Source organism: Anthonomus grandis, chromosome 6 (assembly GCF_022605725.1).
Source record: "Anthonomus grandis grandis chromosome 6, icAntGran1.3, whole genome shotgun sequence".
NCBI classification, from domain to species: Eukaryota; Metazoa; Arthropoda; class Insecta; order Coleoptera; family Curculionidae; genus Anthonomus; species Anthonomus grandis.
The window spans coordinates 35,119,974-35,133,331 of NC_065551.1; the positions used below are offsets into that span (position 1 = coordinate 35,119,974).

A 13,358-nucleotide genomic window follows, 5' to 3' on the forward strand; every position below is an offset into this window, starting at 1 on the left:
ATCGTCAATGATTTCTGGGTCTCAGATCGGTTTTCATGCCAAAAAGAGGGTCAAAAGTCGATTATTTGGCATTCTACCGCATCTCACTTCTCTAATATGCTTTGGATCATCTTGAAATGTCACTTTTCGTATTTAATTGAACCATTCACAAACGTGAACCATCAATTCATTGCGATCGTCAATGATTTCTGGGTCTCAGATCGGTTTTCATGCCAAAAAGAGGGTCAAAAGTCGAATATTTGGCATTCTACCGCATCTCACTTCTCTAATATGCTTTGGATCATCTTGAAATGTCACTTTTCGTATTTAATTGAACCATTCACAGACGTGAACCATCAATTCATTGCGATCGTCAATGATTTCTGGGTCTCAGATCGGTTTTCATGCCAAAAAGAGGGTCAAAAGTCGATTATTTGGCATTCTACCGCATCTCACTTCTCTAATATGCTTTGGATCATCTTGAAATGTCACTTTTCGTATTTAATTGAACCATTCACAAACGTGAACCATCAATTCATTGCGATCGTCAATGATTTCTGGGTCTCAGATCGGTTTTCATGCCAAAAAGAGGGTCAAAAGTCGATTATTTGGCATTCTACCGCATCTCACTTCTCTAATATGCTTTGGATCATCTTGAAATGTCACTTTTCATATGTAATTGAACCATTCACAGACGTGAACCATCAATTCATTGCGATCGTCAATGATTTCTGGGTCTCAGATCGGTTTTCATGCCAAAAAGAGGGTCAAAAGTCGATTATTTGGCATTCTACCGCATCTCACTTCTCTAATATGCTTTGGATCATCTTGAAATGCCACTTTTCGTGTGTAATTGAAACATTCACAGATGTGAACCATCAATTCATTGCGGTCGTCAATGATTCCTGGGTCTCAGATAGGTTTTCATGCCAAAAAGGGGGCCAAAAGTCGATTATTTGGCATTCTACCGCATCTCACTTTTCTAATATGCTTTGGATCATCTTGAAATGTCACTTTTTGTATGTAATTGAACCATTCATAGATGTGAACCATCAATTCATTGCGATCGTCAATGATTTCTGGGTCTCAGATCGGTTTTCATGCCAAAAAGAGGGTCAAAAGTCGATTATTTGGCATTCTACCGCATCTCACTTCTCTAATATGCTTTGGATCATCTTGAAATGTCACTTTTCATATGTAATTGAACCATTCACAGACGTGAACCATCAATTCATTGCGATCGTCAATGATTTCTGGGTCTCAGATCGGTTTTCATGCCAAAAAGAGGGTCAAAAGTCGATTATTTGGCATTCTACCGCATCTCACTTCTCTAATATGCTTTGGATCATCTTGAAATGCCACTTTTCGTGTGTAATTGAAACATTCACAGATGTGAACCATCAATTCATTGCGGTCGTCAATGATTCCTGGGTCTCAGATAGGTTTTCATGCCAAAAAGGGGGCCAAAAGTCGATTATTTGGCATTCTACCGCATCTCACTTTTCTAATATGCTTTGGATCATCTTGAAATGTCACTTTTTGTATGTAATTGAACCATTCATAGATGTGAACCATCAATTCATTGCGATCGTCAATGATTTCTGGGTCTCAGATCGGTTTTCATGCCAAAAAGAGGGTCAAAAGTCGATTATTTGGCATTCTACCGCATCTCACTTCTCTAATATGCTTTGGATCATCTTGAAATGTCACTTTTCGTATTTAATTGAACCATTCACAGACGTGAACCATCAATTCATTGCGATCGTCAATGATTTCTGGGTCTCAGATCGGTTTTCATGCCAAAAGAGGGTCAAAAGTCGAATATTTGGCATTCTACCGCATCTCACTTCTCTAATATGCTTTGGATCATCTTGAAATGTCACTTTTCGTATTTAATTGAACCATTCACAGACGTGAACCATCAATTCATTGCGATCGTCAATGATTTCTGGGTCTCAGATCGGTTTTCATGCCAAAAGAGGGTCAAAAGTCGAATATTTGGCATTCTACCGCATCTCACTTCTCTAATATGCTTTGGATCATCTTGAAATGTCACTTTTCGTATTTAATTGAACCATTCACAGACGTGAACCATCAATTCATTACGATCGTCAATGATTTCTGGGTCTCAGATCGGTTTTCATGCCAAAAAGAGGGTCAAAAGTCGATTATTTGGCATTCTACCGCATCTCACTTCTCTAATATGCTTTGGATCATCTTGAAATGTCACTTTTCGTATTTAATTGAACCATTCACAGACGTGAACCATCAATTCATTGCGATCGTCAATGATTTCTGGGTCTCAGATCGGTTTTCATGCCAAAAAGAGGGTCAAAAGTCGATTATTTGGCATTCTACCGCATCTCACTTCTCTAATATGCTTTGGATCATCTTGAAATGTCACTTTTCGTATTTAATTGAACCATTCACAAACGTGAACCATCAATTCATTGCGATCGTCAATGATTTCTGGGTCTCAGATCGGTTTTCATGCCAAAAAGAGGGTCAAAAGTCGAATATTTGGCATTCTACCGCATCTCACTTCTCTAATATGCTTTGGATCATCTTGAAATGTCACTTTTCGTATTTAATTGAACCATTCACAGACGTGAACCATCAATTCATTGCGATCGTCAATGATTTCTGGGTCTCAGATCGGTTTTCATGCCAAAAAGAGGGTCAAAAGTCGATTATTTGGCATTCTACCGCATCTCACTTCTCTAATATGCTTTGGATCATCTTGAAATGTCACTTTTCGTATTTAATTGAACCATTCACAAACGTGAACCATCAATTCATTGCGATCGTCAATGATTTCTGGGTCTCAGATCGGTTTTCATGCCAAAAAGAGGGTCAAAAGTCGAATATTTGGCATTCTACCGCATCTCACTTCTCTAATATGCTTTGGATCATCTTGAAATGTCACTTTTCGTATTTAATTGAACCATTCACAGACGTGAACCATCAATTCATTGCGATCGTCAATGATTTCTGGGTCTCAGATCGGTTTTCATGCCAAAAAGAGGGTCAAAAGTCGATTATTTGGCATTCTACCGCATCTCACTTCTCTAATATGCTTTGGATCATCTTGAAATGTCACTTTTCGTATTTAATTGAACCATTCACAAACGTGAACCATCAATTCATTGCGATCGTCAATGATTTCTGGGTCTCAGATCGGTTTTCATGCCAAAAAGAGGGTCAAAAGTCGATTATTTGGCATTCTACCGCATCTCACTTCTCTGATATGCTTTGGATCATCTTGAAATGTCACTTTTCATATTTAATTGAACCATTTACAGACGTGAACCATCAATTCATTGCGATCGTCAATGATCCCTGGGTCTCAGATCGGTTTTCATGCCAAAAAGAGGGTCAAAAGTCGATTATTTGGCATTCTACCGCATCTCACTTCTCTAATATGCTTTGGATCATCTTGACATGTCACTTTTCGTATGTAATTAAACCATTCACAGACGTGAACCACCAATTCATTGCGATCGTCAATGATCCCTGGGTCTCAGATCGGTTTTCATGCCAAAAAGAGGGTCAAAAGTCGATTATTTGGCATTCTACCGCATCTCACTTCTCTAATATGCTTTGGATCATCTTGACATGTCACTTTTCGTATGTAATTGAACCATTTACAGACGTGAACCACCAATTCATTGCGATCGTCAATGATCCCTGGGTCTCAGAGTGGTTTTCATGCCAAAAAGACGGTCAAAAGTCGATTATTTGTCATTCTACCGCATCTCACTTCTCTAATATGCTTTGAATCATCTTGAAATGTCACTTTTCATATGTAATTGAACCATTTACAGACGTGAACCATCAATTCATTGCGATCGTCAATGATCCCTGGGTCTCAGATCGGTTTTCATGCCAAAAAGAGGGTCAAAAGTCGATTATTTGTCATTCTACCGCATCTCACTTCTCTAATATGCTTTGGATCATCTTGAAATGTCACTTTTCGTATGTAATTGAACCATTCACAGACGTGAACCACCAATTCATTGCGATCGTCAATGATCCCTGGGTCTCAGATCGGTTTTCATGCCAAAAAGAGGGTCAAAAGTCGATTATTTGGCATTCTACCGCATCTCACTTCTCTGATATGCTTTGGATCATCTTGAAATGTCACTTTTCATATTTAATTGAACCATTCACAGACGTGAACCATCAATTCATTGCGATCGTCAATGATTTCTGGGTCTCAGATCGGTTTTCATGCCAAAAAGAGGGTCAAAAGTCGATTATTTGTCATTCTACCGCATCTCACTTCTCTAATATGCTTTGGATCATCTTGAAATGTCACTTTTCGTATGTAATTGAACCATTCACAGACGTGAACCACCAATTCATTGCGATCGTCAAGGATTTCTGGGTCTCAGATCGGTTTTCATGCCAAAAAGAGGGTCAAAAGTCGATTATTTGGCATTCTACCGCATCTCACTTCTCTAATATGCTTTGGATCATCTTGAGATGTCACTTTTCGTATGTAATTGAACCATTTACAGACGTGAACCATCAATTCATTGCGATCGTCAATGATCCCTGGGTCTCAGAGTGGTTTTCATGCCAAAAAGAGGGTCAAAAGTCGATTATTTGTCATTCTACCGCATCTCACTTCTCTAATATGCTTTGGATCATCTTGAAATGTCACTTTTCACATGTAATGGAACCAACCTTAGTCGTGAACCATCAATTCATTGCGATCGTCAATGATCAGAGTGGTTTTCTTGACAAAAAGAGAGTCAAAAGTACTGCTTTTTTTTAACCCAAGGGCTTATAAGAATATCTTGAGTCCGTGGTACGTCCTATATATTTAAGAAATATTTTGCGAGCAGAGTTGGACGTCTTGTGTATCCATACAAATAAGAGTTTTCTCAATAAAATCTGAAAGGCGAATAAAAGAATGAAATCTGAAGGCGACCATCAATGGTCATCCCAAAGAACTTACTGTTTTCTTTATCTTGCTTCATTATACCTTAAATCCTGGACGTCAGAATAACTGTTATTTACTTTAAAAAAAAAAAAAAACAAATTCATTGCTCCTTAATTAGTACCAACCACTAGTTATCCACTGCTAGGAACCCCTAGTTATTTCCGATTGATTCTCTTCTCCGTTTTATCCTTAGACCCAATGCGCTCAGACCCTGATGGACCGCAAAGAAGAGGAGCGCATGTGCGACCACCTGATAACGTCGGCGCGACGTCGCGACAACGTAACCGCGAGCCGTTTGTTAGAAAAGGTGCGCAACATCATGGCGAACAAACACGGGGCCTGGGGTGCCACCGACCCGGACGACTACAAACTGACCGAATTCTGGAAGTTGGACGCGTGGGAGGACGACGCGAGACGTCGTAAACGTTTCGTCCATAATCCGTTGGGATCTACGCATCCGGAAGCGAGTTTGAAGGCCGCCATAGAACACGGGGCGCCGGAGGATGCGATTTTACAGGCGAGGGAGGAGTTCCACGCCCATTTGGCGACGTCCAGGAACCATCAGCAGAACCAGACGTGCGAGTTGGTGGATGATAACGAGTTGCTCATTGACGATCGGGAGTTGGATAGCGATTTGAATGGTCAGTGAGAAGAGGAAGGAGTGTTTGTTTTGGAGGTTTTTTTATTATTATTATTATTATTGTGGTTATTTAGGTCCTGTGAATATTAGTACTAAGGCTAAGCTGATTGCCCCGGGGATTGTCGCCCCTGGGATGGTCTCGGTTACGTCTGCGGAGTTGTACTTTGAGGTGGACGAGGACGACGAGGAGTTTAAGAAGATGGATGGTGAGGTAAGTGATTTTTTTGTAGTATTTATATTTGGTTGAATTGATCAGTGAATAGTATACAATCTGCATTAGTCAATGATCTGCATTATGCAGTAATCAAGGATCAGCGATTAGCATAACTGTTTCTTTTAATAATGAATTATGATTCATGCGTGAATCCTTGGGACCTCTCTAATTTCCCTTATTTGCTGTTTTTCAAGACTTTCCTGAAATTTGAATCTGAATTCTTCGATGAAAGAATTTTTTCTTGACTTCGTAGGTTTGAGGAAAAATAAATTTGTATTCCAGGCAATTATGGCCAAAAATGCCAATAACTATTTTAATAATTAATTTCTAGAAAAAATGTGTAAATCGCTTTTCTGTTTGCATTTAAAAAGAGCATCGACTAAGAAAATCATAATTTTCCAAACATTTTGATATAATTGACTTTTTTGATTACACGTTTTACATAATTTTCACCCACTGCATGGCAAATAGATGGAAAATTCCTTTTGTTGAATTAAGCCCTCACTGTTTTACTTGCTTTCATAGGTTTAGAAAAAATACATTTTCATTCCAGGTAATTCTGGCTTAAAAAAATATCAATAACTTCATTATTAATTAATTTTGGAAAAAATGTGTAAAGTACTTTTCTATATGTACTCAAAAAAACATCGATTACAAAATTTAAATTTTGAGATAATTTTTTTTTTTTGATTCCAGATTTTACATGATTCTCTCCCACTGTATGGAAAATATAAATATTAACTTAAAATTGAAGAAATAAATCAAATCAAGTTTTTCGTACAGGAGTGCTCATAAATCGGTGAATATTTTGGCTTCTAGGGATCAGAATCACGTAATTATTGAGTCGAAAGATGAACTGAAGCCTTTTTCAGCTAAGATTAAAGAAATAATTCAAATCATTAGAGTATAAATTAAGATATTAGGGTAGTAAGGAGAGTTTGAACTAATTTTGAAGTTTTTCTTACAGGAGTGCCTGCACTCATAAATCAGTGAATATTTTGGCTTGTAACGGTCAGAATTAAGTGATTATTAAATGGGAAGCTGCCTTAAGGTCTTCTTTAACTAAAATTGAAGAAATCAATCAAATTATTATGGTATGAGATAAGATATAACGGTTTTTGTAGAATTAGAGCATGTACTACTGAAGTTTTTCTTACAAGAGTTCCTCTACTCAGAAACTATTGCATATTTTAGCTTCTAAGCATCAGAATTATGTGATTATTAAGTTGAAAACTGCTTTAAATCCTTTTTCAACTAAGATAAAAGAAATCAATAAAATCATTACAGTATGCAATACAGATATTAGGCTTTTTGTGCAAGAGGAGCCTGAACTATTGAAATATTTGTTATAAGAGTGCTTGTACTCATAGATCAGTGAATATTTTGGCTTCTAAAGGTCAGAATCACGCGACTATCGAATTGGAAGCTTCTTTGAGGCCTTCTTCAAATAGGATTGAAGAAATTAATCAAATAGTTACACTATGAAAGAAGATATTAGAGTTTTTATGCAAGGAGAGCCTAAACTATTGAAGTATTTCTTACAGGAGTGCATGTACTCACATTATCGAATATTTTGTCTTCTAGGACTCAAAATTAAGTGATTATTAAGTTAGAAGCTGCCTTGAAGCCCCCTTAAACTAAGCTTGAAAAATTCATTTAAATCATTACAGTATGAGACATGATATTAGGATTTTTGTGCAAAGAGAGCATTAATAATTATTGTTTTTTATAGAGCCTTAAATATCCCCCCTTGAAATTTATCTTTTTCTTCTTCATCCTCACTGTCTTCTGAGTTTTGTATTTATTCCTTTTCCCTCCTTATTGCTATGCCGTTTACTATTCTTCTATGTTGCCTCTCTTTTCTTCTAAATATTCCTGGAATATTTAAATACTGAGTCAAAAAAAGCCCCTTCTATCCAAATCCTTATATAAAAATCACGTTTTTACCCTTAAATCAGTCACAATAATAAAATTTAAAACAATTGACTCTGGGTTACCTCACATTCCTCTTTTGGGCCTCGAACCCAATTCCGCACCGAAAAACAAACGAAAACTGCACCCAGTAATTTAATTGCGAACAAACAAGGTCCAATTATGGGTGTCAATAACACCGTAATTAAAATAATGCCGGCAATTAAGAAACGTTGTATAATTATAGAAATTTGCTCCATAGGCCCATCACCTGCCGTATGTATAGAGAGAGAAACCCTTCGAGAAATAGATTTTGCATTAACCTGATGGCGAAATAACGTTTGAAAAGGAACCAAGTATATATGGAATTATTGGAGATTAAGCATATGTTTTATGTCAACTTATGAGAGCGAAAAAAAGTCTGTTGAATAAAAATTGTGTGCAGGAATAAGGGCTATGCTTGGCAAAAGGAATTTTTGATTTATTTCGAATGCAGTGGGAGAAAATCATGAAAAACCCGTAATAATAAAAGTTATTTATCTCAAAATGTATGAGACATTTTGAAAATGTTATTTTTGCAGTCGGTCCTTTTTTTAAATATAAACGTAAAGGCACTTTACACATTTTTCGCAAAATTAATTAATAAAGAAGTTATTGGAATTTTTTAATTTTTTTTTTGGCCAGAACTGCCTGGAATAAAATATTCTTTTCTATAAACCTATAGCACCAAGTAAAAAGTCTTTTAAATAAAAGTTAAGTGGAATAATAGGGGCTATACTCTGTAAAAGGAATTTTTGATATATTTTCCATACAGTGGGAGAAAATCATGAAAAACCTGTAATCATAAAAGTTATTTATCTCAAAAAGTATGAGACATTTTGAAAATGTTATTTTTGCAGTCGGTGCTTTTTTTTAAATACAAACATAAAAGTACTTTACACATTTTTCGCAAAATTAATTAGTAAAGAAGTTATTGGCATTTTTTGATTTTTTTTGGCCAGAACTGCCTGGAATAAAATTTTGTTTTCTTTAAACCTATAGGACCAAGTGAAAAATTTTTTAAATCAGAAATATAAGGAATAATAGGGCCTATACTCTGTAAAAAGATTTTTTGATATATTTCCCATACAGTGGGAGAAAATCACGGAAAACCTGTAATCATAAAAGTCAATTATTTCAAAATGTATGATAAATTTTGGAAATTTAATTTTTGCACGCGATGTCCTTTTTAAATACAAACATAAAAGCAATTTACACATTTTTCGCAAAATTAATTAATAAAGAAGTTATTGGCATTTTTTGATTTTTTTTTGGCCAGAACTGCCTGGCATAAAATATTATTTTCTCTAAACCTATAGGACCAAGTAAAAAGTCTTTTGAATAAAAGTTGAGTGAAATAATAGGGGCTATACTCTGTAAAAGGAATTTTTGATTTATTGCTAATGCAGTGGGAGAAAATCATGAAAAACCTGTAATCATAAAAGTCAATTATTTCAAAATGTATGATAAATTTTGGAAATTTAATTTTTGCACGCGATGTTCTTTTTAAATACAAACATAAAAGCACTTTACATATTTTTCGCAAAATTAATTAATAAAGAAGTTATTGGCATTTTTTGATTTTTTTTTTGGCCAGAACTGCCTGGAATAAAATATTCTTTTCTCTAAACCTATAGGACCAAGTAAAAAGTCTTTTGAATAAAAGTTGAGTGGAATAATAGGGGCTATATTCTGTAAAAGAAAATTTTGATTTATTTCTAATGCAGTGGGAGAAAATCATGAAAAACCTGTAATCATAAAAGTCAATTATTTCAAAATGTATGAGAAATTTTGGAAATTTAATGTTTGCACTCGATGTTCTTTTTAAATCCAAACATAAAAGCACTTTATACATTTTTCGCAAAATTAATTAATAAAGAAGTTATTGGAATTTTTTGATTTTTTTTTTGGCCAGAACTGCCTGGAATAAAATATTATTTTCTCTAAACCTATAGGACCAAGTAAAAAGTCTTTTGAATAAAAGTTGGGTGGAATAATAGGGGCTATACTCTGTAAAAGAAAATTTTGATTTATTTCTAATGCAGTGGGAGAAAATCACGAAAAACCTGTAATCATAAAAGTTATTTATCTCAAAAAGTATGAGACATTTTGAAAATGTTATTTTTGCAGTCGGTCCTTTTTTAAATACAAACATAAAAGCACTTCATACATTTTTAGCAAAATTAATTAGTAAAGAAGTTATTGGCATTTTTTGATTTTTTTTTGGCCAAAATTTCCTGGAATCAAAATATGTTTGTTTAAACCTATGCGATTAAGTAAAAAGTCTTTTAAATTAAAAATGTGAGGAATATTAGGGGCTATACTCTGTTAAGAACATTTTTGATTTTGATTTCCCATACAGTGGGCTTTTCTAATCACCGAAAACCTGTAATTATAAAAGTCAATTATTTCAAAATGTATGATAAATTTTGGAAATTTAATTTTTGCACTCGATGTTCTTTTTAAATACAAACATAAAAGCACTTTACATATTTTTCGCAAAATTAATTAATAAAGAAGTTATTGGCATTTTTTGATTTTTTTTTTTTGGCCAGAACTGCCTGGAATAAAATATTCTTTTCTCTAAACCTATAGGACCAAGTAAAAAGTCTTTTGAATAAAAGTTGAGTGGAATAATAGGGGCTATACTCTGTAAAAGAAAATTTTGATTTATTTCTAATGCAGTGTGAGAAAATCATGAAAAACCTGTAATCATAAAAGTCAATTATTTCAAAATGTATGAGAAATTTTGGAAATTTAATGTTTGCACTCGATGTTCTTTTTAAATACAAACATAAAAGCACTTTACACATTTTTCGCAAAATTAATTAATAAAGAAGTTATTGAAATTTTTTGATTTTTTTTTTTGGCCAGAACTGCCTGGAATAAAATGTTGTTTTCTCTAAACCTATAGGACCAAGTAAAAAGTCTTTTAAATAAATGTTGGGTGGAATAATAGGGGCTATACTCTGTAAAAGAAAATTTTGATTTATTTCTAATGCAGTGGGAGAAAATCATGAAAAACCTGTAATCATAAAAGTCAATTATTTCAAAATGTATGAGAAATTTTGGAAATTTAATGTTTGCACTCGATGTTCTTTTTAAATCCAAACATAAAAGCACTTTATACATTTTTCGCAAAATTAATTAATAAAGAAGTTATTGGAATTTTTTGATTTTTTTTTTGGCCAGAACTGCCTGGAATAAAATATTATTTTCTCTAAACCTATAGGACCAAGTAAAAAGTCTTTTGAATAAAAGTTGGGTGGAATAATAGGGGCTATACTCTGTAAAAGAAAATTTTGATTTATTTCTAATGCAGTGGGAGAAAATCATGAAAAACCTGTAATCATAAAAGTTATTTATCTCAAAAAGTATGAGAAATTTTGGAAATTTAATTTTTGTACTCTATGTTTTTTTTAAATACAAACATAAAAGTACTTTACACATTTTTCGGAAAATTAATTAGTAAAGAAGTTATTGGCATTTTTTGATTTTTTTTTTTGGCCAGAACTGTCTGGAATAAAATATTCTTTTCTTTAAACCTATAGGACCAAGTAAAAAGTCTTTTGAATAAATGTTGGGTGGAATAATAGGGGCTATACTCTGTAAAAGAAAATTTTGATTTATTTCTAATGCAGTGGGAGAAAATCATGAAAAATCTGTAAACATAAAAGTCAAATATTTCAAAATGTATGAGAAATTTTGGAAATTTAATTTTTGTATTCGATGTTCTTTTTAAATCCAAACATAAAAGCACTTTACACATTTTTCGCAAAATTAATTAATAAAGAAATTATTGGAATTTTTTGATTTTTTTTTTGGCCAGAACTGCCTGGAATAAAATGTTGTTTTCTCTAAACCTATAGGACCAAATGAAAAATCTTTTGAATAAAAGTTGAGTGGAATTAAAGGGGCTATACTCTGTAAAAGGAATTTTTGATTTATTTATATCCAGTCCATTGACCACTCGCTCACAAAAATAAACTTTTTTTTTTTAATTTTATTAACCGCTACGACTGAATCGTTTTTATATTATTATTATTATTATTGGTGGCCGAGTGGGTTTTGTTTTAATGACTCGTCACGATTTTTATGGACTTTATAAATCCGAAACGTGATAAATTTGAATGCGAAAGTGAGTCACGTTAATAAAAAAAAGTCCACCTCCGTATCGCTGCAATAAATTTTAAGAGTATCCGATACCGCCCAAAATTGATACTAAAATACCTGAAAACAAAGTTTCGGAAATTTCCATAAAGTTATTTAAGCTCATTAATTTCGACTTTGCAAACTGGTTCTTTGCGTGTAATTTGTATAAAAGCGTTTTCATAATGTACGATTTTAAGGGACACACTCGGTTATGCTACGGGTATTATTAGTCTTAAGTGCCCACTAAAAGTCGTTAATTTATTATTAAAGGTGTTAATAGGGAAATGGCGGTATATGCACCATTAGTGGTTGTTAATAAGGTTTGAGCGAAATCGATGGAGGTTTTTAATGGTAAAGAAACAGTGATGTCTATGTCGTTTAGTCGGTTATCAGAGGTATAAATAAATGTACAAGGTGTGACGATTTTTTTTTGTAAATTGTGTCTGAGTGTTTCTTTTGAACAAAACAAAATCCGACTTAAATCCAATCGAGAAATAATGAGAAAACCTGAATTGCTCCAAAAGGATTAAAAAGGGCGATGAATTATTTCCAAAATTACTGGCAAGTGTTTATATAGAACAACAATAGAAAATTGCTAAAATTTAAGTTAATCGTACTGAATATAAGTATAAAAAAATTATACAATTAAAGCATTACATATGTATCTTTGGCCTTCAGTGTGAAATAATTTATTTATACGTTGAATCGAATCAAAATTAGAATTTATATATAAATTTTTCAACCCTTATACTTTGGGGATTTTTTAATTTACAGGGCGTAAATTTGCGGTCATTTATTTGCGTCTTAAAATATAGTAAAACATTTAGTGAAAAACTTCTTTTATGTATAATATAACAAAAGGACTAATATACTTACTATGAATTACTGGATTAATAACGTTGTAATCTATAGACGGTGTTTATAGTTAATAAATAGATTTATAAAAGGACAGACTAAGGAGTTAAGAAAAACATATTTTTTTGGACAAAGGTGAATTTCTTTTAATGTACCAAATGCTTATAACTCAAAAACTAAAAAACCTGAACTTTCGATTTGCCTATTGCAATGTTTTTTGAAAAATGTGTAGGGTATGCAGAAAAAAAAAACATTTTTTCTTTCAGGAGTGCCTGGAATAAATAAAATAATTTGTCTTTTACTGGCAAGTCAATATCTTGATTTCTAGTAGGTAAAATTTTCCTAATTATTAGCTTCTGGAAAGTCCAATGCTTCTTCTAGCCTTTAATGAAAAAAATATTGAAGTCAATACGCATAAAATCAAGATATTGATATTTTTAAGAGTGCCTGCAATTTATAAATTAATTTGTCTCTTATTGGCAATTAAATATGTTGACTTCTAGTGGTTAAAATTTTGTAATTATTAATTTGTAAAGACTTTTAGGGCTCTTGAATCATCTTTTCGGAAAAATTATTAAAATCCATATACGAAAAATCAAGATATTGACATTTTTCTTACA

At 33.3% G+C, this 13,358-nt stretch overlaps 1 protein-coding gene across 6 annotated transcripts in view; it reads left to right on the forward strand.

Moving 5' to 3' along the window:
• The window catches only part of LOC126737822 (neurobeachin), a 529,789-nt gene that overhangs the window by 273,969 nt on the left and 242,462 nt on the right, over positions 1-13,358 (forward strand). For all 6 annotated transcript variants that reach the window (XM_050442884.1, XM_050442885.1, XM_050442880.1 and 3 more), the window contains 2 exons: positions 5,121-5,568; positions 5,642-5,778. In XM_050442884.1, the coding sequence (XP_050298841.1) occupies positions 5,121-5,568; positions 5,642-5,778 (585 nt within the window). The remainder of the gene's footprint in view (positions 1-5,120; positions 5,569-5,641; positions 5,779-13,358) is intronic.